This window comes from Platalea leucorodia (genome assembly GCF_965183815.1).
Source record: "Platalea leucorodia genome assembly, chromosome: 3".
Lineage (NCBI taxonomy): Eukaryota > Metazoa > Chordata > Aves > Pelecaniformes > Threskiornithidae > Platalea > Platalea leucorodia.
Genome location: NC_138825.1, coordinates 9,505,153 through 9,529,195, shown reverse-complemented (window position 1 = coordinate 9,529,195; position 24,043 = coordinate 9,505,153). Strand labels below are relative to the sequence as shown.

Sequence of the window (24,043 nt, the reverse complement as noted above, 5' to 3'; positions counted from 1 at the left end):
TCCCAGGGGGATGGGTTCCTTCTGGTCAAACCTACAGGCTCCTTTACTGGAAATAAACTTCTGTTACAGTTTCAGATACCTCCCAGTTTGTTACTATCAGTTACTGTGCTTTCATCCCTGCTGGCCCTTGCTGAGCCCGAGATACAAGAGACTACATTTGAAGGCAGGCTAGAGCTGAGGATCACTGACCTACTGAACCCATGGACTTCCACAGACGCATTGGGTTTGTGGTCTATTGCAATTTTCCTGCTGGCCCCTCTCTGCTACAAAAGCATTAACAATTTCTCCATTCTGCAAGGTTTAAGGTATAACAGCCTGTGAGCCTTTTCTACCCACAGGTGCCTGCTCTCTTTTTCCTCAGCTGGTTTAATCAATTGACATAGCCAGGAGTTAATAAGGACAATTCTGTCTCACTTTTATTTAGCTGGAATCTGAGATCAGAGAAAAAGTCTGAGCCTGAGGACATCACATAGTGCCAGGTTTGCAGCCTTAGCGTTGCCCTTCTGCTACAGCTCCTCACCTCTCCTTTCAATCCAGTTTCCCGTTCTACTTTCAGTAGTCTCTGGCTTCCACGCTGCTTCCCCCATTTGCCACTTTCCCTACCTTAACCTTCGGTATTTGGCCGTTTCCTCTTCCTCCTGCATCTTGCTTGGGCGCCAGCTGGTGGCAGGCCCAGTACAGGCATAAGGCCCTGGTGCCTCTCTCTCTGCAGAGCAGCCTCTGGAAGGTCAGGCTTGATGCAGTGCAGGTGACTCACCTGTATTCGCCAGATACCAATTCCTCATTCGGAAGCCTAAGAAAACAGAGGTTCTTTGCAAATGGCCACACAGGGGCTTTTTGGTCGTTAACCTGGACAAAACCGACATTTTCCCATCACAATCTGGTTTGAAAAATAGTTAAATACTGAAACTTGCATATGCACATACAAGTCAGCTGACAGCTAATACCAGACAAAGGAGCAACAAATGAAATCATTAGAGCTTACTGAAATTAAGAAAGCCCCCACCATACATCCAGAAATAGAGGAGAGTAACTGGATGTGCCTGCTAAAAAGAACTGGCAGCAGCACGCACTGGTAAAATCAGAAAAGAAACACATTGGAGATAAGGGGAATTACAAAGAGAAGTTCAGGTGAAACTATAGTAACAAAGCTACTTTGTTCATATTAAGACATCACTCCATACAATTTTATTTGTAGAATACCAAGTTACAAACAGATGTAAAAACAACAGAACATAAAAACTTGTTACGAAACCAAACTAAAATAATAAAACAGTGCATTTTGCTCAATGGTTTAATTTCAATACGATCTTCAATAAAAAGCTTACTCCATTAAACCTGAATATTTCAGCATCTATTATAGCTTCTATAGTGTATTAAAGAATCCTAAGTCACTTTAAGAAACGTTCTAATTAATGTGCCCGATAACACAAAGTTTCTGTGAGGGAGTATATAGTAGTTTCCATTGCATGAATGCATACGGACAATACTATATATAATAAAGCCAAATCATTTAACAAGTGTGAGCAGATTTGCACTGTGATTAAACTGAGCACACACACAATTTAAAGTGATTTCTGAAATTACAGGTTGCATTAACACAAAGGCACATTTTATTTTAAATGTAAATTCACATTTCTAGAAGGTAAAAGTTTTGTGCCCAGGCAACTTCAAGTCATTGCGGCACAATCAGTCAAACAGCTCTAACTGCATGTATCTGAACTTTCAATAGAAAGATCTGGTTTCTATTTCTTTAATCCAGTTTTAATACGGAAGAAATTAAATTAGAAAAAGGAGGGCTCTCCCTCCTATATTTACAGACTGCAAACTATATTGCTTTCTCATCAGAAATTCTAGTTTTCCTGTCAAACTTTGTTAAGCTTCGTAACTATCAGCACCCTCACAGTTTGGTCAAAGGCACCACAAACACACAGTCCCTTCTTGTCAGGGCTCCAGTCTAGGCTAGAAATTGGCTGCGTTGACAGAGTGACATTCTGCAAGAGGCTGACTGAACCTGCCACCCCCATCTCGGCTCCTTCAGAATCCTTCTTTGAGCGCTGAGCTGGGTACTCACTGGCAAGAAGTAAAGAAAAGTAAAACATGCACTTAGAATTTACTGATAAAAACACGTTATCCTTTTTATTTTAAAAAGAACACAGAGAAGGGTTTCCTCTGTTCTCAAGATAAATGTCTTAAAAATAATGAATAATCACATCCAGCTGTATCCACACTGTATGCTTAGTAAATATTTCATGAAAGAAAAAAAGAGGCAGTAAGTTTTGAATCCTGACACCTCTCTCCTACAGCCCTTCATTTTTTAACTGTTTGGCTTGTGCCACAGGCAAGAAAATTTCATCTCAGCTATCCCTCTGAAACTTAATGCACCTACTTTGCATTTAGGATGATTAAATTATTTTGCCATCTGATGTATTAAGAATCATTAAAAGACCAGGCTTTCAATATTCTTCTCAGATGTAACTGCTACTATATGAGAATTTTAAGAAATAATTTTCTTCCATTTATTACCTTGTTAACCGAGGATATTATTAGATCTTGATTATGTTAAGGAAAGTGACAAGGGCAAAATTCACCTGTGCCGTTGTCACATTCTTTTAGGGATTAATTCAGGATTCCAGATCAAGTACTGACACTGAAATCACCCTTTCTACTGCAGTCATAAGCAATAATTTTAACTAGATATTCTGAGGTTGGAAGCAGGACCCTACTCATCATTTTCAGGAAGATTCTTTCTTAAAACAATAAATGGTTGGTTTCTTATTCCCCCTGTCGCAGGCTGGAGAGTGATCACTTACTATTTCCAGAGATGAAGGCTGCCAGCTCCTCCACTGGTCATAAATATATCTCTGTTCTGTGGTAGGTGCCGAACCTGCCATATGGTAGATTTTTGCGCCTAATAAAAAATAAAAATAAAAAAAAAAAAAAATCAGCATTGTACTGAAGTCAGTTACAGATGAGCTTCACAAGAAAGGACACAGAATCTTAAACGGCAATCGCTTGTATGAAGGGAACCCGGCCTTCTCATGGTGGATATTGGAACTTCCCTTCCTCCAGCCTTGCGACCTGCTGCCACAGGAGCGGCCAGTTCCCACACAGCAGAAGCCAAGTCAGGCCTCCAACGCACCCCATTCTTCCGCAGGGATAAGGCAGCAGCCCGACCAAGGCTACCACTCACTAGTACTTCAGCTTCTTCGGGACTGGCCATGCGAGCACGGTTAAAGAGAGGTAAAGTAGCTGCATAAGCCTGTCTTTAGGAACTGCTCTAGAACGACAGGAGTCTCAGGCTCTTAGGTGACACAGTCACCACAAGGTTAATGTCAATGTCTGACATCTCTTAAAGTCCTTACTGGAAGGGAATATACTACAAACACTGTGCAAACACAACAAACAATCTACAATTCAAACTTAAATCTCAGCTAGGGAACAGCAAGATCACACGGCAGAAGAAATCACTTAGGGAAAAAGCCCAACACACGTACTCTGACTCAGTGCGTATCTGTCTGAAAATCTCCAAAAGGAAGAGCTTAAAAGCAGTCAATGAAAGATAAGAAATTCCATTTTCACGTTTTGATTATTACAAACACTAATTCAGTAAATACTTTGTGTTATCTAATCAAAGTACTTCCAACATCTTATCTGCTTTGCATGGTTATATGGAAACTAGTAATTTAAAGATAATAAGTTGAAACTCGGCTTTTTCTAATTTAGGCAGTCCTGGAGAACTTCACCACAAAAGTTCCTTTTCTCTAATTACCATCAGATTTTGTTCACTAAAAAAAAAAATACTGTTTTATAAAGAACTTAAACTAATCAATGCAGTGGTCACAGGTAGAAGAAGAAAGGTTATAAGAGTTCTCCATATTTAACAGCCTCCACGCCACTAAGTCTCTCCTATATATCCCTTCACTCACTCTCAAAATCCCAATCTAAAATTGTTTGGTTCTCAAGAAAAACAATGATTTCTGTGTCTCATATGACATCCAGTGACTGCAGGATGAAAAGTGTTTGCAGAGGGCTCACTCTGTTTTGGGATATATTTAAGATTTGAATCTGCACGCTCATCACAATTTAATATGGCCTCCAATAAACATGACTCCCAGACTACGGGCACAACTGAGTGCACAGAGGTGCAACTGCAACAGGACCCAAAGACCGGAGAAGCCCAAATATCGGGTTATAAAAGGGAAGAAACCTGGGTGAGTGCTGGCAGCTGGATGCACCTGGGGCCACACCAGCCACGCTACCGCACAGCTTGTGCCCCAGTAACCTGGCCATCTATTACCTACCGAAGACAATAGTTTTAGACCTGTAGTACTTTGACAGTATATATTCAAAAAGTTTGTCTCTTATTTAGAAATTCTCTATCTCCCCATACCTTCTCTGAAACAGAGGCAAAACCTTTGGTTGGATGCTGAGTTCTCATATCGAAAACGTGAAATTTTCCCTCAAGCGATGTGGCCACTAGCTTGTTCATATTTACATCTTTTCTGTCAAACTCCACACTGCAAACCTGGAAATATTAAAAAAAATACATTCAGCCACTGCGAAAAAAAAATGAGGGTTTTGTGAGTTGTAAATATATATTAATCATTGGTTATTTTTACAATGACAACATCACCAATTTGGAAATAATAAAGTCATCTGAAAACATGAATCCACTGAAAAATACCCCATGCTATCCAGACCAAGAACTTGAGGGGTACAATTTGGTGAACTTAAAGAAAAAGATTCCTTGGTACAATCTCAGCAGAAATGTCTTCTGGGTAAATTTCAGGTAGACAGAGTCCTTTTAATTTTTCCATCCTGCATAGGAGCTGGAATGAAAAATACTTTTATGGTTTCCTTACCCCATTCTTAATGTTGGTCTCCCATCGTAGCGACATGGTTTTTAAGTCAAACAGTTTAATGTCCCCATTGTCGTATCCAGCACATACAACACGTTCCTCTTGATTGTAAGCATTGCCTGGAGACAGAGAAAGAATTCATCAGAATACAGAAACCCTCTTTAGTCTGTAAATTTCAGACCTCCTAAGCCTGCAATCCCAATTTACATTTATGCCAGCAAAATATTACTATGGGGATATTAAGATTTAATGAACAGTCTGGTTTTCAAACCTGAAAGGTACAGAAAATACAGCTTCAAAACTGGCAGTCTGTTTCTTTTAAAAAGATGAACAAAATTCTTATTCCCCCTGCCAAGCACTGCCTAAACTGCACAGGCTAAGTACTGCAGACTGTTCTTGTAAACCTATACAAATACATTCCTTCTCTAAATCTTCATCTGCTCTAAACCACGCTCCCCAGACAGCACCAGGGGAGAAAGCAGTTCCTTAACCAGCCTCTCAAGCACGAAATGTTAGCGGGACAAGGAGATTTTTCTGCAGACGCAGACCTGTAGGGAGGCCCTGCGCGTTACCATGGCCATCACTAGACAGATGCAGAAGCCTGCCTCCAAAAACTCTCAGCTGACAGGATCGAGGAAGCACATCAGTGTCTGAAAGAAGTTAGCCCAGAGCACGTAGTTCCAGATGAACTTGGCCTTGGCTCAAGCGCCAGTAATTCAAAAGAAAATCGAAGAAAATATGAGGCCGCTTTTTTCTCCGTTCGTCAGAGCAGAAGGCAAAGTTATCAATAGCAATGAGCATTACAGTTGCACCTACTTGCCAGAAACTGTCCTCTCCTTACTATCGATTTTGTTACTGTAATCCATGCACTTATTAGCAGTTTGTAAAACTCACTCCCTGACTCTGGAGGCAAAAATGGAGCTAATCCAGAAATACCAGCTTGTGTAGAACACAAGCACCTTGTTCTGTCTTGAAAATCGCAGAGCGCACACCAAGCATCTCTGGTTGTCTTTAATTAGCGTTTAGCTTCAAGGATCTTCTCTTAAGTTAATGCCTTAATGCTTGATAGTTGGACCTATGCTACAACAGCGATTGGTTCCTTGTGCACTGCAACATTTACACTCCTTCAGGACAACGCAGCTGGATATACTGTGCTTACACTCCTAGGCAAAGGAATACAGCTTGCACAACTGATCTGTGCAATGATTGACCAAAGGTGATAAGAGAATGAGTCCAAACCCCAGCCATCACATTTTCTTTGGAAAAAACACAGAAATTTGACAACGCTGAAAAGCAAAACCTGCTACTGATTGGTCCACACAAAATAAACTATTCCATAACATCCTGAAATACTTTGGTAACTGTCAAAGCACAGTCATATTAGAGGGAGCAACGGTTATAATCTGAGAAATTACCAAATGCTACTGTCCAGCAGTCTCTTTTGCTCTCCCCCTGCACAGGTTCCATATTAGCCACAGGAGTATCTTTCTGCCTCGGGTCCCAGACCTTCACGGTTCCTGCGAAAGAAGGACAACGGATTTTGTATTATGGATACACTGTCACGTTGCGTTCATCTTCCCAGGGAAGGCCTTTGCTTTTCAGCCTCATCATTCAAAACACAGGAGCATCTCTTTCAATTCCAGAAAGCCAGACTGCATTTAGCGGATAGAAAAAAAAATAAAACACAAATAAAGCAAGAGTATTTGTTAAGGATATATTTTCTCTAGCTGATATTTTGCATTTGTTCTGTTTTGTATTCCTTCTGTCCCACGCTCGGGGACAACAGTATCATTTGCTTATCTACAGCTTCTAAAAGAATTAGAGAAAATTCAAAGATTCAAGAGACAGTGTACGAAGAACTAGTTGCAACAGATTTGTAACTAGTTCAGACGGCAGGCTGTGCCCGGCCACCAAAGCTTGCAGACTACTTTCTCAGAATAACTGAAAAGACTTTCAGAGTTCACTAACTCACCATCTCGACTGCCAGTCACAATTTCTGGTGCACCTTCCCCAATTCCTAAGCCACCTACACCATCTATACTGTTTATGATTTCCTTATGACCTTTCACAGAATACACTGGTATTTCAGGAGCTTCTAAATTCCTAGGCAAGAAAGAAAAGAACAGATAATGCGGCATTTTCCTTGACACTCAGGATTTGTATAAAAATGAGAGGAAACTTGAGCACAAATTATATAAGCTCAAATTAACAGCAGGAACAAAATATGGCTATCACCGTTAAGAACCACGAGTCTTTGCTTGATTCCTTCTTTGGCTACTGCTTTAGACCAGTCTGAAAGTTTTTGCTCAGTTCTGGACTGCCCTGTTCGTAAAGGCAGTTGTGGGATTCACCACAGCAACCCTTAAGAACCAGTTTTTATGTTGGGCTCAAAATGGATCGCACTACAGCTCAAAATACTCCAGTTAGCTTTGCTTTCAGTGAGTGCATAAAACGACCTTCTTCACTCATCCCCACCTAGCTCTGCCTGCTGCTCTTCAGCTTCAAATGAAAGCTGCATCCAGCTGCGGGTTCTTCCCGCTGATTCTCATCCTTCGAGAATCCTTGAGAATTTTATTTTCAATTTCAAACAGTGACTAATCCATGTCATTCTTGCTGTTCCACCAAAATAGAACCCATAGTTCCTTGGCAAGGGAAATATAATAATAACAACAACTATAATAATAACAGCAACAACAACAAACAACCCCCTTCTTACCCTATAACTTTATTGGATAATCAATTTATCTACACAAATTAATTCTACAAATCATTCAGGGACCTGAAAAAACATTTGAAACGTCAAGATTAAAAATATGTATTTAATCTAGACATCAAATTTAGGTTGAACGCCACCTCTTATTTGTACTCATGCATCCATTCAAAAGCCTCTTTTCAGGAGAGGGCCTAGCAGAACTTGAACAGGTTTTTGTAGCTGCACACAGCAGACGCAAGCGAAACAGCACTGAATTAAACCGTTCTGCAGGACTGACGCTGTTTGTACAGAACAGGCGTGTCCCATCCAGTGCAGCAGCCAGCAAAGCTTAGGAGCGGGTCCCAGCCCCATGCAGCACAGAGAGCCTTTTATACAAAGCCAGCGCACACAGAAAGATCAGTTCAGACAGACACATACAACAGCAAAGGAAAAGGCTTCCAAAGAAGAGCCGTGCTTACCATATGTTAAGGTTTCCACCGAAATCTCCTGTAGCCAAGTATCTTTGCTGCAGAGATGTCGCACCAAAAGTTCCACATTTTATAGGTTTAGCCTTTTCAATCTTTTAAGAAAGGATACGTTCTGCGTCAGCACACGGGCAAAAACAACGCAGCCACAGACTGCGGCGGCAGTTTCTTCAGAGTCCACGGGTGGCAGACTTCAGTGAAACGTACGTAGGATATTTGGCGTAAATACAATCCAAACGCTACCAAATCGCATTTTGTGTTTATTGCTTTGTGCACAGAGAAGCAGCGACTCATTGGTCTTAAAAACCCTCTCACCTCAGCTTGCTAATGCTACTCGAGAGGCTGCTGTCTCTACCCACCTGCAGACGCAAGGCGGAGGGAGCCCCGCTCTCCCGGAGAGGGGGAGCCGAGCCGCTCGGCAGCTCCCGGCACCAGCGCCGCCCCCGCCCAGCCGCGGCAGCTCCCGCACTTTGTTCGCTTGCGGCCCGCGGGGTCCCTGTGCGCCCGCGGCGCGGTTACCCCTGGAAATCAGCAGACCCTCGAGGGTCAGCTGGAGTTAAAAAGAAGAAAACAACCCCCCCCCCAAAACCAACCGCAACCGGAGCCCAGCGCCTCCGCCTTTCCCTGTAACGCAAACCATGGCAACAGACCAACGAAGGCCAGCGTGAGCAAACGGAGCGGCAGCAGCTGCGGGGGCAGAGACTTTAACGCGCAAACCAGGCCCGATACCGTGGGTTTCTGCTAATTCCCCCCCCCCCCCCCCCCCCCCCGCGAGTCCCGCTGGCTCCGGAGAAGCGCCCGAGTCTCCCTTTTCCGCGGGCTGCGGCCCCATCGCCAGGGCAGGCCCCGGCGGGGACCGGCAGGCTTGGGCCGAGGCGCCCGCCCGGCGCTCACCTCCCGCAGCAGGGCGAGGCGGCCGCCGCGCAGCTCGTAGAGCTGCAGGACGCCGGTGCCGCGCGCGGCGCTGCCCAGGCAGAGGAGGCGCGCGCTGCGGGGCACCCACTTGCAGTCGAACAGGGTGTAGTTCAGCGCCTGCTGCACGTGCGCCACCAGCTGCGGCCGCTCCAGGCCCCCCGACGCCGACATCTCTCTCTCTCTCCCCCGCCGCCGCCGCCCCGCCCCGCGCGCTCCAGCACCGCCGCGGGCACCGCAGGAAGCGGGCGGGCGGGGCGGAAGAGGCGGCTGGGCCCCTTCCGGCGGCCTCTGAGGCGGCACGTGGGCTCGCGCTGCAACCGTCGCCCCGCGCCTCCCCGCGCGAGCCCCTCTAACGGCTTCCCCGCCCGTCGCCATGGAGACCGAGGCGGCGGCGGGCGATGGCGGCTTCACCAGCGTCTCGTCCAAGCGGAGCCGGCGGAAGCGGCGGGCGGCCGCGGCCGAGGAGCCGCCGGCCGGGGCCGCCATGGACACGGCGGAGCCGCGGCCCAGCAAGAGGCCGGCCTTCCCGCCGGTGGCCGCCGAGGCGCTGGGGGTACGGGCGGGGTAACGCCGCGGTGCCGGGAGGAACCGAGCGCTCGGGGCCTGAGGGGCCGGGGCTGCCGCTCCGGGGAGGCCGAGCAGCCCGCTGGCCCCTGGAGCGGCGCCCGGCTCCCGGCCTCACCACCCTCTCCCCCCCGCTAGGCTGGGAAAGCCGAGATGAGGAAGGTTCCGGTGCCGGCCAACCGGTACACTCCGCTGAAAGAGAACTGGATGAAAATATTCACGCCTATCGTGGAGCACTTGCAACTTCAAATCCGGTTTAATCTGAAAACAAGAAACGTTGAAATCAAGGTAAAGAGAGCTCCTCCTCCTGCTTTCCCAGCTAACACCCGGCACGCAGGTTGCTGGTTCCGCGGGGCAGAGGCGGGGGAAGGGCTCTAAATCCCCGTAGTGCTCGGGAGAACGGCAACTGCGTGCCTTCACCTAGCCAGAAACCCCTCACGGGGCATCAAACCGAAAGCTGTCAGGTAGCGCTTAGAAACAAGTGCTTAACGTAAGTAAAATTCAGAAGTGTTAATCTCTTCTAGAAGGGGCCAGCATAAGCTGGGGGAGGGTGGTTCAGTTTTTGTAGGAGAAAATTATGTACTCGAGAATTAAGGAAGAAAATGTGTTAGATGTGATTTTGGAATGCAATGTTTTCCAGATATTTAAGGCTACTAAATACTTACATGACAATTTTGAGTTAACGGTGTCTTTTGAGGGGGCTGCCAAATCTTCTAATGTCTTTTGTTTGTGGCAGAAGGGCCTGTAGTTTTTGATTTTTCTTTAGTGGATTGCACTGAAATAGCTTAGGGCACAGATACCTATATATAAGTGTAAATCTTGTAGATGCTCATTCTTCGTTCTTATTCCCTCTCGGGAATATTCAAGAGTAGCTGTTTTCAATTGTATATCCACAGCTCACGCTATGCCTTTGACATACGAGTTACTGTATTAGCAGTGTTGGTCTATGAGATTGTATAACGTCATGGTGAAAATACAGACACCAACGGTAATTTTGCTTCCTAGCCTTGAAATCTTACCTCAGGTTTGATGGTAGCAACTAGAGGAGAAAAAAAATGTATCGTCAGTGACAAGTTGGCCAGCTTATTAGGAAAGGTGAGAGACCTATCCCTTATTTACACCCCCTGGAAATAACCTGAAGGGAAGTTAGGGCGGAGCAGGAACACTCTTGCAATTCCACTGAATAACGACACAGGTGAACAACCTGGGATTTTAACACCGCTTTTTGGGACGGAATGGTGTCTGGCTGAAGAGCAGGTAGTCGTGTTCTTGATCAAGCTGACTGAATTTTGTCCGTATCAATCATGAGTATAAAACAACTGAAAACTTCGAAATGAGTTTCTGTCATTTCTTTGACACGGCGTGGAAGCTGTAAATGCCATTTCAGAATGCCTTTTATCTATTCTAGATGTTAACATAATTATCTTCTTTAATTACTGTTTCCTGCTTTTCTTTTCTTGCAGCTTCAAAGACTGCTCTTTTCTAAGTTGTCCCTGTTAGGATCTGTGAACACAGATGCGCCCAGACTTTTCCCCTGGTGGCAGAGGAATGCTTTGGCCCAGTTTTAAAACATGAGCTGAAGAAATGCCCCCTGGCAACAAATCCTGTGGCCTCTGCTGGGGACACACACGGACACATATAAAACTTAAACACTCCAGCACTTGCTGATGTGTCAGGTCGATTTGTTCCTGTTCCAAGTATCTTGTTTCTCTCGTCCCATGTGTTTTATTGAACCTGTCCGTGTTTCTGATCACCTGCTAAAACATCTTCAGGATATTGTCATTAGAATAACTTTCCCTCCTCAAGCTGTCTCCTGCCATCCTTCTCTTTTGTTCTGTGTTGCAGTTTAGTTTGGGTTTTTGTTTTGTTTGTTTTTTGGTTGGGTTTTTGTTTGTTTGTTTGTGTTTTCTTCATAAAGAAAGGTTCTTCTTGGCCACCGGTGGCGGGGATTTTCAGCAGTTTCTCTTTTCCCTCCCCTCCGAACGCAGGCTCTGGTAGTTGGTGCGTTCTTGTGGCTGAGAGTCAACATTATAAGGAAGCACAAAGTTACCGCTTGGGTCTTTCAGTAAAACATAATATAGGAGCATTATAGGATTATAGGAGCATTTAATAGGAGCATAATATAGGAGCATTATAGCAATTATAGGAGCATGGCTTTTTAATGGTTAACCTTCATCTCTTAGATTTTTCAAGTCCGGATCCTATTTGCGTGGTCTTAATTTGCAAACATAACTTCTTGTCTTGTAGACTTGTCAAGAGACAAAGGATCTCAGTGCCCTAACGAAAGCAGCCGATTTTGTGAAAGCGTTTATACTTGGCTTTCAAGTAGAGGTGAGTCTCCCACCAGCTCGATTGTGAGATTGCTTGAATTTGCTTGCACAAAGTCTTTGGCCTCTCTGCAAATTACAGTAAAAAAGAAAGAAAAATCTTGAGGTGGCTTTCTAGAAGTAAATTTGTTTGAAATTGTGACTGGAGTGGAAGTCTAATTTCTTAAGCTAATGCAGAATAAAAAGGTCATCTTCAAACAGCACGTAATTAAAATTACGAGATGGAGGGAATACTTATTGGTACATCAGAGGCAAGCAGGAAGTTATATTCTGTCTGGCTCGGAGGTGCTCTGCGTATGTAGAGACTGTTCATTTTGCTTTAGTCCCAGTCAGTAACCGTCAATCTGTTCAAAACTCAGAAATTCCTTAGAGGAAGCAAAACCGCCTGTTGCAGTATCGTACAGGCTGCTGGTTGCCGCAGCCTTGTACTGACTTCACTGGTATCGGTGGGTCCGCGGTGAGTGCGGGGGGTCTAGGCATTTGCAGCGTTCTCTACACAGAAATAAATACTTGTATTGCTATTGAAAAAATAGCCGATCTGACTTCAGCCGACTGTTGTTTGGTATGTTAAATAGGGAAATACTACTGATGTCATGTTTGTATGTGTAAAGACAAGATACAAGCTTGCAACTCTGCTGTGGTGCTGTAACAGTCGTGCCGATAACTAATCTCTTAATATTTTAGGATGCTCTTGCTCTCATCAGATTAGATGATCTTTTTCTAGAATCGTTTGAAGTTACGGATGGTGAGTAGTTTCTGCTGCAGTAATCAGGTAGTTGTGTGTACCATCTGCGAATGCATTTTTTGGATGCGCCCCCCCCTTACTTGTGTCACTTTTCCTCAGGGAGCAGGAAAACTTTGATGCCAACACACAGAATTACTGTCTAGGTACGGGCAGCTTGAAAGGGTTGTCATTTTGGCAAGATGTCCCAAACACCCTCCCCAAACCTTCAGCCTTAGAAGCACGTCACTTTGTCAGGTTGATTGGATTTTTCTTGTCACAGCGTAAACGTTGTTTTAAACTTAAAGGTGACGTGGAGCGTTTTGGGGAATACATCCACTCGATTTTTAAACTGGAACGGGCTTTGTTCCTCCCACTATCCCGACAGCGAGGGGTGGGAAGTAGGCAGCAGCAACGTTTATTATCTCAGGTATTACTAGGACTCCTTGGAGCAGGCTCTGAGGGGAACGGCACCTACATGCGCTCTGTTCCATTTCTGCGGGTGTTAACTGTGCACTCTCTGCCTCTGTTTCTTTCCTCAATCTTAATGGCTCAGTAGTGAAGAGAATGCCTTCCGCTGCAGTTCTGTACGAGAATTTCTCCCTGATGCCCATGGTCACGTACCACTGGCTGGTATTTTCACTTCTAGTCATATAGATGGATATAGATACATATATATTTCACCTATAGTAAAGTTGCTTTCATATCAAAATGAGTCGTTTCCAGTAACTTGAACAAGGGAAGCATTACAGAAATACACACCACCGCTGTTTTACCGAGTGTGTTATTCTCGTTTTAGTCAAACCTTTGAAAGGAGATCATCTGTCAAGAGCAATAGGGAGAATAGCAGGGAAAGGCGGAAAGACAAAATTCACGATAGAAAACGTAACCAGGACACGAATAGTTCTTGCTGACGCGTAAGTATTGACCGACTTCCTTCTAGACAAAGCACGGTCCCTAAATGAGCCCATGTCCCCTTCCAGGAACTAAGATAACTTGAATTGTTTGAAACTGTTGTAGAGCAGTAGTAAGACAAATGATTTAAGTGTTATTTTTAATGAACGCTAACTGTTTGAGTATTTATTTGACCTTTTGAGAGTGACAGTGTCACCAGCACACCTAGCGATTCTACGCAGCCTAAGAATTCCTTCCTATGAATAATCAAAGTTGAACCCCCCAACCCTGCAACAACATTTTCCTCCTGAAGCTGATACACTGTTAAATTTGCAAATTGTAAATCTAGTTTATAAAGGATTTAGAAGAGCACAGGTTGGATGTTGTAGGTTTTCTGATTTTGACTGTGTGGGATTTTTTTAATTACAAGTGTGGAAAGGGAACTGGTACACTCATCTGAAATTCCATGTTCATCTCTCACCTCCAGCTTAGATGGTCTGTTAACTGTGTAATCACAGGGACCTTTTTTCTCCATTAACTAATGCTGCTTTGACTGCTTTTTTCCAGGAAAATTCATATTTTGGGATCTTTTCAGAACATTAAAATGGCACGAACAGCAATTTGCAATCTCATTTTAGGTGAGTCCCGTTACCTCATCTTCTCCATTACCTATAAGTAGGTCTTGCAGTCTGAGAAACTGCTTTCTGTGGGTCTTACCTTCTTCCCTGGCGTGTCCACACCTGTGTCTGGGGCCAGTAGCTTGCTGGGAGTTGTCATGTTGCCCTTAAGAGAAGGGTTTGGGGAAGCAGCAGGGAGCCCAGGGCTTGGTTTCTGGCTCCAAACCCCTCTCCATGGTGCAGGAGGATGATTTTCTGGTTTTTGCTTTAGCTGCAGCATTCCCTGAGGAATTTCCGAATGCACTGCCTAGAAAGCCAAAGGGGCAAGCCATGCCAGCAGCTTAACTCTGCCCTTGTGGTAACCTTGACCATCCCTCACACCCCTGGGCTCGTTCCTCCCCTTTTAACACAGACACGAGAGGAAAACTTCTGTTTCTGTGACACACATCATCTTGCTTGCTGACTGAATTTGTGCTTGCTTCTGCAGGAAGTCCTCCATCAAAAGTTTATGGCAACATTCGGGCAGTGGCCAGCAGAGCAGCTGAAAGATTCTGAGCTGCAGCGTGGCTGCACCACCAAGGACTGGGAGCCGTGGTTTCGGCGTGCACGAGAGGCTTGGAGCTACACAAGCGCTCGGTCTTCCGCTTGATTTGGAAGCCCAGAAAGCTGGGACTGTTTGTGCAGTCTGATTTCATTCAGAGAAGCTGTCTGATTTGAACACACTTAGTGTTTCTGTATAATAACTTTTAATTAAAAGTTATTTTAAATTGGTTGTGTCTATATCAGAAGTATGGGTACCTGATTGTACTTAAACTTATCCTCGCACAAAAACATGCTTCATTACTGACTTTCTGAACATCAAAGTATTAAAGAGACTGCTGTGAGGACTTCGGAAAGCCTTTGAGATGGAGCCTAAAGGAATCGGCATAGTTAAGTGTTCATAACCACACATCACAGAGCAGTGTCTTCCTGGAAAAAGGAAGCGTCAACTGGAATGCAAAGTTCAATGGCAGGCTGCCCAGCGCGTCTCTGCTGGCGATGGGACCATGTATCACTAAAAATGGTAAGATGACAAAGAGGTAAATAGTGTATTTGAACTTAATCCTAGAATCTGCACCTATATCGATTTTTTTTTTTTTAATTCTCTTGCAAATGATCTGTAAGGGTTTGTGAAGCCAACCTCCAGGTTCAATACTTGCCGGTGCACAAACTATAACGTGCTGTGTCTCCTCCTTAAAACATGACATGTGCACAACAGAGTAGGGGGAGAGGTGACGGCCCAGCCACACTCCCAGTCTGACTTAAATGTGGGCCCTTTTCTCCTGAGCCCGCCAGCCAAATTTGTTACCAAGTCTCTTGCAAAATAATTCAGTTTAGGTTTGTGAACGAAAACAAAAACTGAAATGAGATTATCAAAACCACTAACAAACTGAGTAACCGTTTCTCTCTGCAGTAGGGGATTGTTATTCTAGCCACATTCATTCAAGCCTTCCATTGCTACGAGATTTAAGACATGCCAAGTTACCCGAATGCACAGCTCTCAACAGCCTGAGGTGTACAGGGGAGAGCGTGGCCATTTTGAGCAGCTCAAGGTAAAACCAGGCACCTACCTGGTCAGCGCATTTTCTGTTTGTTGGTCGCTTATGTCATTTATCTCAATGAGCTGGAAAGACAAGGGGAGAGCGAAGCAAGGGCCCACAAAAGTAATCTAGTCTCTGTCCAAAGGCAGGTGCATACTGATAGCGACTCAAGGCAGCGGAAAGGAGAGGGCAGCAGACAGAAGGCTCAGCAACTGCAACACAAAGAGCAACAGCGACCAGCCTCTGGGAAGGACAGACCTGCTACAGGGAGGACTGGTTTCACCAGCAGAGGTCTTTGAGACCTCTTTCCTTGAGAAAGCAGCTGCCTTTCATTCCCCACCTACACTAAGGTCAGGGTTTTTTTGTTTGTTTGTCTTGTTTTTTAAACCACCTTCACTTACCACAATCATTCTGAATGCAGTAGGACTTCAAACAAGGTATTTTACCCATTTAGACATGTAGCAAAGAGAACCAGATGTGGCTTTAAGAAAAAAAAAAAATACATAAGTGGTCTTGAAACAGTGAAGTGAAGCCTGGAAGTATTTGGGGGAGTCTGCACCCTGTACAGTTTTCCAATAAATCTTTACAATCAGAGGGGACAAAACCGACGAAGAGCAAGTTTTCTTTAGAGCAGGGTGCAGAGCTGCTTGAAGCTGAACAGGAGAGGTCTAGGTAAGTACTGGAGCACCCAGCCAAGGTTCAAATATTTTATTTTGTATTCATATAGTATGAAGGTTCTTATAGTTCCCACAACATATGATGTAGCATGCAGAGGAAAAACTAAACATTCAACATAAATCATTTTTCCCCACACAAACTAAAAAAAAAAAAAAAAAACCCAAAACAAACAAACAAAAAAAAACCACCAACAAAAAAACCTCATCCCTCCCCTTCCAATCCCCCTAAGGAAATAACATTAGCACTAATTTCTATAATGCCGGCCAAGATATGCACAAGCAAGTAAGAGAAATCAAAAGCATTTGCTAAAATGTTTGTAACAAATACTTATGTACAAAAAATTCACAAAAGACTAGTTCCCCCTTGAAGCAGAGCACATGGCAGTTGACACTGGAACAGATGCAACCACTGGCTGGGATTATAAGCCACGTACTGATCCAGAGGAAGAAAAGTTACATGTAGTGGAGATTTTTGTTTTGAACATTAACATTTACCAAAGTTTGGCAACATTATCTTTTAAATTATGCAAATTATGTAAACAAGAGGAACATTTCAAATCGATCTACATGCAAAACTTCATGTCATGCAAGGACACCAAGCACCTGGATTTCTCTCTCACAGACAGAGCCCATGATGTGCAGCACTCAGTTGAAGGAACAGCTATGGCAGACAGGTGCTCGATTGAAGTAGGTTCAGACAACCTGCGCTTTCCACTGCTGATTATAAAACAATTGGTTTTTTAATAGAAAAACTACTATACAGGAAAGATGTACTGTCCTAAAAAATCTAGCAAATGTTTTTCTTCCAGCCAATAGTACCATTGCAGAAAAGGGAAGGGATGATATAAAGTTGTAAAACATGGCTCGCTACTTTTATATCACACAAATATATCAAGTTACCATCCGTTACAAATTATGATATGGACAAATCTAGAAAAGAAAAAATTCTCCGGGCAAAGGCCCGCAGAACCGCAAGAGGTATAAATTTAGATAGTGTGAAGTTTTCCTCCTCTATGGCATAGGTTAACAAGATTTTCCCCCTGTATGAATCCTATGTACATATATATATATAAAATATTACCAGTTATTTATGCTACCTGCAGTATTCTTTAAATGCAGAGGGGAAACTATCATGGTTGAAACAACAGAATTTAAATGGCAAGAACATTTTATAATCTAAGTACTGTATAAAATAAGTAGATGGGAATCCTGCACAGTTATGTCGATCCTAATTTCCTTAAGCTAAGCACAAGAGAAAATCATGAATGCGTCTAACACCTTGCGCAGCTGCATCTAAAATGAATCCAGAACAGCAGGGTCGCCTTAACTTCAGGACAGCTGTAACTGCTCCGCATTCCTAGGCGACGAAATCTAGCGGCCGTCAAAGCATTCCGCAGTTACTGCGTGCGCGCGCGCGAGGGCTAGTTCTTGGCAGTAGCGTTAAACTATATTCTCATATTAAGTAGAACTGTACTAAGTTACTTAGCAAAGAGACACAGTCCCTGGTAATATATTAACAGGTATAAATAAACTTAGTCTCCTGTGTTACAAAAAATGTAATTAAGGTGAATTAATAAGAAGCAATGCTTTGTCAGCCAGTCAATATATAGAAACATCTTAACAGTCACAGGAAAAGGAAAAGAGTTGACCTAACACCCAGTTAAAATTTTACATTCTTCTACTATATATATAAAACTGTGTGAAATAAAAGTAAGGATGTATATCCATATATTGAACTGTTAATATTCTGCTTGGCACTTTGTACTCTAGTTTTGTTTCTGAATCAAGTATATTAAATTAAAGCCCACCTAGCTACTACATATAGAAAGCTACATATATATCTATATATAAATACACACACACATATATATATATAGATAGATATTTCCTTGTTATAAAAGATGAAGAAAAATAAATTAAAAAGCCAACCCCTTCCCTTTCTCCACCACACTGATATGCTCTTTCCATCTTTGCTGTCCTTCAGACTTTAAAGTGCTACACTGAGTTATTGAGAGAATCAAAGTTCAATAACACTTAGTTGGCTTCATGAGGCTCATGTTGGAAAATGTGGCTTCACAGAGAAAAATACTTCCATTTAAATACACAGAGAGCATTGCTGGACGTCTTGAGCAGATCTTCAGAGATGGAGAAGAAAGCAAAAGTGTTGGGTGGTGCCCTACAGAGTCACACGTCTACGACCATCTTTTTGTGGATATCTAGGCCTCCTACAACCTGGGAGAAAAATAAGTGCTCGTGAATAGACGAGAACGGGAAGTTAGCGAGAATACAAAGAACGCACCTTATTCAGAAGATGCATTCGGGTCAATCGTAATTACAGCGCTTCCCCGGCCTCCCCAAACTAATTTACATTTCACAAGTACTGTGTGGTATGCGAATGAATTATGTATGAACCAAGGCAATTATGAGAGTACCATTTACACACTCAAGGGCTTGAAAAACAGCCTAAGTTACACCATCGGGGCTCTCCTCCCCCATCTCATCTTCTGGCCTTGTATTATGTTTCTGCACGTTAAATGAAATGCTGACTTTACTTCTACAACACCCTGTAAAACCGTGAGAAGCACAGGGCCTTAGGAAAGGCAGCAGCATTTCTGACAAAACTGCGTGCACCCAAAAAAGAATTACAGTGTTCAAAGACGTACAGTTTGTGCACAGAGAAAGGAAAAGGAAAGGTGCGATGTCAGAGGAACTTTTTATAATGCGGAAACAAAATTCAAAGACCAAATGGTACGGCCAAATGCCATATTTTTGCAGACAGATGGCACTTCAAAGAAGGTAAAATGCAAGAATGAGAGGATAAGAGACTGTAGGAATGAAAGGTGTTTTGTCATGAGGCCAACAAAAACTGAAGAAATTAAAAGAAACACAGAGGAGAATCAAATAGTAGTACAAGACAGGACGTCTGGGCAGAAGCCCAAGGACAAAAGGAAAGAAAGGGCAACATCGCATTCGATGGATGGCTAGAAGACAACAGCCCAGTGCAAGAAATAAACAGATATTTCACTAATCTAGGTGTCTGCAGCTCATTCCGAGTTCTTTGCAGATGACCACGCGTTTTCACATGATGCCACAAAAATAAACTCTGCCAAAAAACCCCGCAGACAATAGAAACTTTTTGCTTTGATGGTTGGGGGGGGGGGGGGGGGGGGGGCAGATTTCCCCTCCCCCCTTTTTTTAGAACTTGCATTGATCATGAGTATGAAAAAGTTATGTTTGAACTGAAGTTGTAAATTCAAAGAGTAGGAAACAAAAGCAATGCTTGAGTGCCTATCGACTCAAACTGTGCCACTCAGGTGTACGCTCATTAATACACCATTTAAAATTAATGTGTAAACAACTCATTATTGCAATTTTCAAATGTTTCAATGTGTCATTTACTTGTTTTTAAAGAGAGAAGAAATTTAAAACTTGCTGTCAACTAATTAAACAAATACACAACATGGGTGGAAAGCAACCATTTCAGGTCTCCAGCGCTACATTCAAGCATTCTGCTCAGCAATACCCAAAGAGTTTTTAAAATGCGCCTTTCAGCTGGTTGCGCCTTTTCCAGAGCGGCGCTTGAGGGCTCGCTCTCCCTCTAACTGACACAAATCCGGCTACCCTGGCCTTTGTAAAATCCCCGCGTTCTGCAGATGGTGATAATCTCCCCAGGCTCTCTCCACAGCCTGCGAAGATAAACCTTTCCAAAGGGTGACTGGGAGCAGACACCTAGTTTAGAGACTGGGAGATTAACCTAAAGTTCACCTCTGAACACACCTCTCCCCTCCACACACCACCCCCGATAGCGACACTTCTGGGACGAGAGATCCGCTGTGACGTACTCCGGTTTTGCAGCTGGTTTGAAGCATTTTCCCCCCTCGGCAGACTCTGCCTGCCTGCCACCATGCCTTGATTTTTTTTCACTCAGTGCATTCTATTAAGCAGCTAGAGACATTTAAGACAACTGGAAAGCGCCGTTTCTTTTTGAATCAAAATTAACTGTTGGAAACAAGGAAAACCAGCCTCCTACGACAAGCCAGTCACTCGCAACTCATCTTTAAAGCTATTTTCTATCGACAAAGAGACTGGAATCCAATATACGTCTTCATGTCAGGCTCGCATTTTTGTCTATAGATAAAAATAATTAGAACTGGTCTTGTGTGTAGTATGTCATAAAATGACACAGAAATTACTTTGTAAAAGGTGCTGTGCTCTGAACGAAGCAATCTTCTTCAGGCACGCTGGATTCAATGGGAAAGCCTGCAGCCTGAAGGATGCTATTTTCATGACTTGCTCCTACGTCATAAAACACGTTGCTCTATGGGAAGCCGTAAGACAAAAATACCATCTATAATAAAGCTGTGTCGGAGGGTGACTGTTACCAGGTCAGAAGAAACACTCAGCTTTTATAATCTTACCCTTTGTACTGTTGAGCATTTCTCCTCCTTTTTAATTCCAAATTATCAAAGTTTACTATAGAGGTTACTTACAGCACAGAATTCTTCAAAGGATATTCTTCCATCGCCATCCTTATCTGCATTAATTATGGTTTTATCTACAATTTGCTGTAACTGAGTGTCTTTGAGATTGTTCCCAACCATCATCTTCAGCACCTGGAAGAGCTCTCCGTTTGAGATATAACCATCTTTGTCCATATCATAAATGCGAAAAGCAACTGCAGAAGTAAAATATATATGTAAAACATACACATTCACGTATACATTCATGTGCTTTGCCTTAACAATAAATGATGACACAATCCTGCACAAACTGAGAAAAATACTGCATTTTAAGTGATATTTCCAACAGCCTTTCAATTTTGTTCTGAAAAACATGAAACATCAGAAACAATACAATGAATGGTGCTACTATCGAATTTAAAAGAAAAAACCTCACTTTAGAAATGTCAATCAAGATTGTTTTAGCACCAGCAGTAAAAGAACTCTATAAACACTGAACTGGAAAGTCTTCACCACCACAAGTAAAGCACCCAAGGTAGCGGCTCATTTGCAAGCAGAAAAAATTACAGCCTTCCAAGGAACAGATGAATCAAAATCCCACCTGGTTACTTTCCTGCAAGCAATCTGGCATTGAGACTGAATTTATTTTTAAACATTTCAGTACAGCAGATTTCTGTCCTAAACCTCTATTATGTCTTAGTTATTAAAAGCTACGCCCATGACTGAACCTATCCCTTCCCCACTCCGAAAGCCTGGGTCACGTTGTGTTCCTGAGATGCCGTTCTCAAACAAGAATTTCATGCTGTTCTACCGTAGTAGCAAAAAAATTAATATTATTCTTATGCTCCCATAAAGCAAAGCACATTGCTACACAGCTTTGTGAACTAAGTATCCTTATTTTTTTTTTTTTTTTAAATGGGAAGCAACTGAAGATATTCAGAAGGCAACCTCCACAAACATTCCCCGCAGAAAAGAGTGCTGGCAAATTCTTCACACAAGTGACAATGTGTGCAAAAGCTTACGATCCACCTTCCTGATTTCCCACTTTTTAGAAGAACCTGGATTTGCCGATTTCTCAACGTTAACTAACAAAAGTATATTTTTTGAGGATCAAAAAATTGTTGTTAAGGAAAATCAAAATACTTACACCTCAACTTCTGTTCCTTATCTCCTTTGACACTGAACTGGGAGACTCCTTCTATAAATTCTAAAGAATACAAGACAGACATGTAAAAAGTGTATTTCTTAATAAACCAAGGAAATCAACATTCAGAAATTTTTAGAAGTTGTAAAAATAATTTAATTACCCTAAAATCTTTAAAATATTTTCTACCTTGTGACACCGAAGTCATTGATACTTTAATGTTCTTTAGGGGAAAGTACTTCAAATCCAATACTGCGCTCACTGAACAGACTTGTTCACACCAGTATCTAAGTAATTCTGAACTAGACTTTTACCAGAATCCGATATAAAACTCCATCAAGATCTCTCCTAAAGCTCCTCCAGCGGGGATTCTAATTGTACAGCTCCTCTCAAGACTGGTTTCTCAACTTGAAGCAAGAATTACATCAAACTGAAAACTGCTCTAAAATAAATTCCTAAAAAAAAATTAATCTATAAGAAACAGGGTAAAAAGAAAACTTATACTGTTTAACAACAAAGTCATTATCCCACAAGCAAACTCTTGAGTTGCCAAAAAAAAAAAAAACCAAACCCAAAAGCAAAACAAAAAGAAAAAACCCTGGCAAGTGACATTTCTGGATGAGAGCCTGTAACCAGACTTCCTAGAGCTTTGGGTGGTAAAAATGACAACAGTGCAAAACTGCAAGCTAAACTACAGTATAGAGATATAACAGAAATACAGCAATATAGGTTGAAAGGCCTACTACCATTTCAACAAGTTTTTCTTTATTTAAAGAATTTGTATGTGATTTATTGATTTTTTTTTTTATTATTATTTTTTTTTTCCCCACCATTATGCTTAAAGATTAATCTAAAAAATGTTTAGGTCTTCAACCAAAGAATGCAAGTTTTCTCACACTAGTAATTTTCCTTTTCATAGAATCGTAGGAAGGTTTGGGTTGGAAAGGACCTGTAAAGATCATCTAGTCCAACCCCCCTGCTGCGGCAAGGGACATCTTTCACTACATCAGGGTGCTTTGAGTCCCATCCAACCTGGCCTTGAACATGTCCAGTGACGGGGCATCCATAACTTCTCTGGGCAACCCGTGCCAGTGTCTCACCACCCGCATCATAACAGATTTTTCCTTATATCCCATCTAAACCTACTCTCTTTCAGTTTAAAGTATTTCCTTTGAGCTTCCCTCTGAGACAGAAATAAAGAAATTAAATGAATCAAACTGGGCCAGATGACAATAGAATTCATTGCCACTTCTTGCAGCAGCATCATTTTCCTATACAAAAATTGATTTTGACAACTGCCTGTTCCCAGCCAAGAGGAACGGGTCTTGGTAATTACGTTAGTCACAGCTCAACGTCACGTACAACATACCACCATCTTTCATCACTGCCTATTTTTCATAAGACAATTTTGGACAACATTTAGTGCTTTGGAAACCGATACCAAGAAAGTCTCCAAAACTCAACGTTCCAGTTACCCTGTAGTTCTCCCCATAGAAATTTAAAGGGTTTTGTAAAGGGTGGCAGCTTTTGTATCTTAACATTTTATTTCAACTGTCAGCCTGTCGATAAAAATTGAGATTTAATAACTTTCTCCAAATTAAAAAAAAAAATCTCAAGAAAACCTCATTAACCTTTTCTAGTCGTGAGCAATAAGAGATAATAAGCATTACCTTGAACAGAAGTTAGACTTCTTCACTTCTAAAGGTCAGTGACTGGTTTAACATAAACTAGTAATGAAGATTTTTTTTTAACCTGCTGGCCCTTTCAATCATAAATATTTGAAATAAGTCTAAAATTTTGGAGGAATGTACTACATCAAAACTTTTCTTTTTCACTTGAATTGTCTACCTAAGATCATAAAAAAAATCCTGTAAAGGAAGCATCAACAGAAAAATCTGGACCACCCTCACCATTTAGAAAACTATTTTCAAAATACTCCAAAAGAGATCTCATAACATTTGGATAAATACAACTTACACACGGACACACCAGACACAGTCTACCTCTCTTTTTTCGTGGTCTCCTCAGCCTAAGAATATACTTCAGATAGCACCACACTGAGAGTCTGAATTAATGTACTTTAAGAGATACTTAATGAGCAGTCC

General features: G+C 42.5%; 3 protein-coding genes across 6 annotated transcripts in view; 1 reads left to right on the top strand and 2 right to left on the bottom strand.

Annotated features, from left to right (window-relative positions):
• Positions 1 to 583: 583 nt before the first annotated feature.
• Positions 584 to 9,171, bottom strand: DNAAF10 (dynein axonemal assembly factor 10). Of its 2 annotated transcripts, none has more exons than XM_082307909.1 (8): positions 8,934 to 9,171; positions 8,034 to 8,134; positions 6,835 to 6,965; positions 6,278 to 6,379; positions 4,866 to 4,981; positions 4,394 to 4,528; positions 2,814 to 2,911; positions 584 to 793 (listed from the first exon to the last, which is right to left on the bottom strand). In XM_082307909.1, coding segments are annotated over exons 1-8 (876 nt in total). In that variant the 5' UTR covers positions 9,126 to 9,171; the 3' UTR covers positions 584 to 792. The 2 variants fall into 2 exon arrangements, with proteins under 2 accessions (XP_082164035.1, XP_082164034.1); XM_082307908.1 differs by lacking the exon at positions 584 to 793 and adding an exon at positions 801 to 2,073.
• A 92-nt stretch (positions 9,172 to 9,263) lies between these two features.
• PNO1 (partner of NOB1 homolog) lies at positions 9,264 to 15,031 on the top strand. The gene is made up of 7 exons (XM_082305928.1): positions 9,264 to 9,507; positions 9,657 to 9,806; positions 11,766 to 11,849; positions 12,530 to 12,590; positions 13,366 to 13,483; positions 14,028 to 14,098; positions 14,565 to 15,031. The coding sequence occupies exons 1-7, from the start codon at positions 9,328 to 9,330 to the stop codon at positions 14,630 to 14,632; spliced, it is 732 nt and encodes a 243-aa protein (XP_082162054.1). The 5' UTR covers positions 9,264 to 9,327; the 3' UTR covers positions 14,633 to 15,031.
• A 1,319-nt stretch (positions 15,032 to 16,350) lies between these two features.
• The window catches only part of PPP3R1 (protein phosphatase 3 regulatory subunit B, alpha), a 39,835-nt gene continuing 32,142 nt past the window's right edge, over positions 16,351 to 24,043 (bottom strand). For all 3 annotated transcript variants that reach the window (XM_082307968.1, XM_082307966.1, XM_082307967.1), the window contains 3 exons: positions 21,942 to 22,001; positions 20,825 to 21,009; positions 16,351 to 18,566 (listed from right to left, as the gene is read on the bottom strand). In XM_082307968.1, the coding sequence (XP_082164094.1) occupies positions 18,519 to 18,566; positions 20,825 to 21,009; positions 21,942 to 22,001 (293 nt within the window). In that variant the 3' untranslated portion in view covers positions 16,351 to 18,518. The remainder of the gene's footprint in view (positions 18,567 to 20,824; positions 21,010 to 21,941; positions 22,002 to 24,043) is intronic.

Bases quoted from the DNA above. Each gene is read 5' to 3' on its own strand.
- DNAAF10 (XM_082307908.1), bottom strand. From the start codon at position 9,125: ATGTCGGCGTCGGGGGGCCTGGAGCGGCCGCAGCTGGTGGCGCACGTG. The intron at 6,380-6,834 runs GTGAGTTAGTGA...CTTCTTTCGCAG, and splicing joins TGTGACTGGCAGTCGAGATG to GAACCGTGAAGGTCTGGGAC. The intron at 2,074-2,813 runs GTAAGTGATCAC...ACTTCTTGCCAG, and splicing joins AGCCTTCATCTCTGGAAATA to TGAGTACCCAGCTCAGCGCT.
- PNO1 (XM_082305928.1), top strand. From the start codon at position 9,328: ATGGAGACCGAGGCGGCGGCGGGCGATGGCGGCTTCACCAGCGTCTCG. The intron at 9,807-11,765 runs GTAAAGAGAGCT...CTTGTCTTGTAG, and splicing joins CAAGAAACGTTGAAATCAAG to ACTTGTCAAGAGACAAAGGA. The intron at 12,591-13,365 runs GTGAGTAGTTTC...TTCTCGTTTTAG, and splicing joins ATCGTTTGAAGTTACGGATG to TCAAACCTTTGAAAGGAGAT.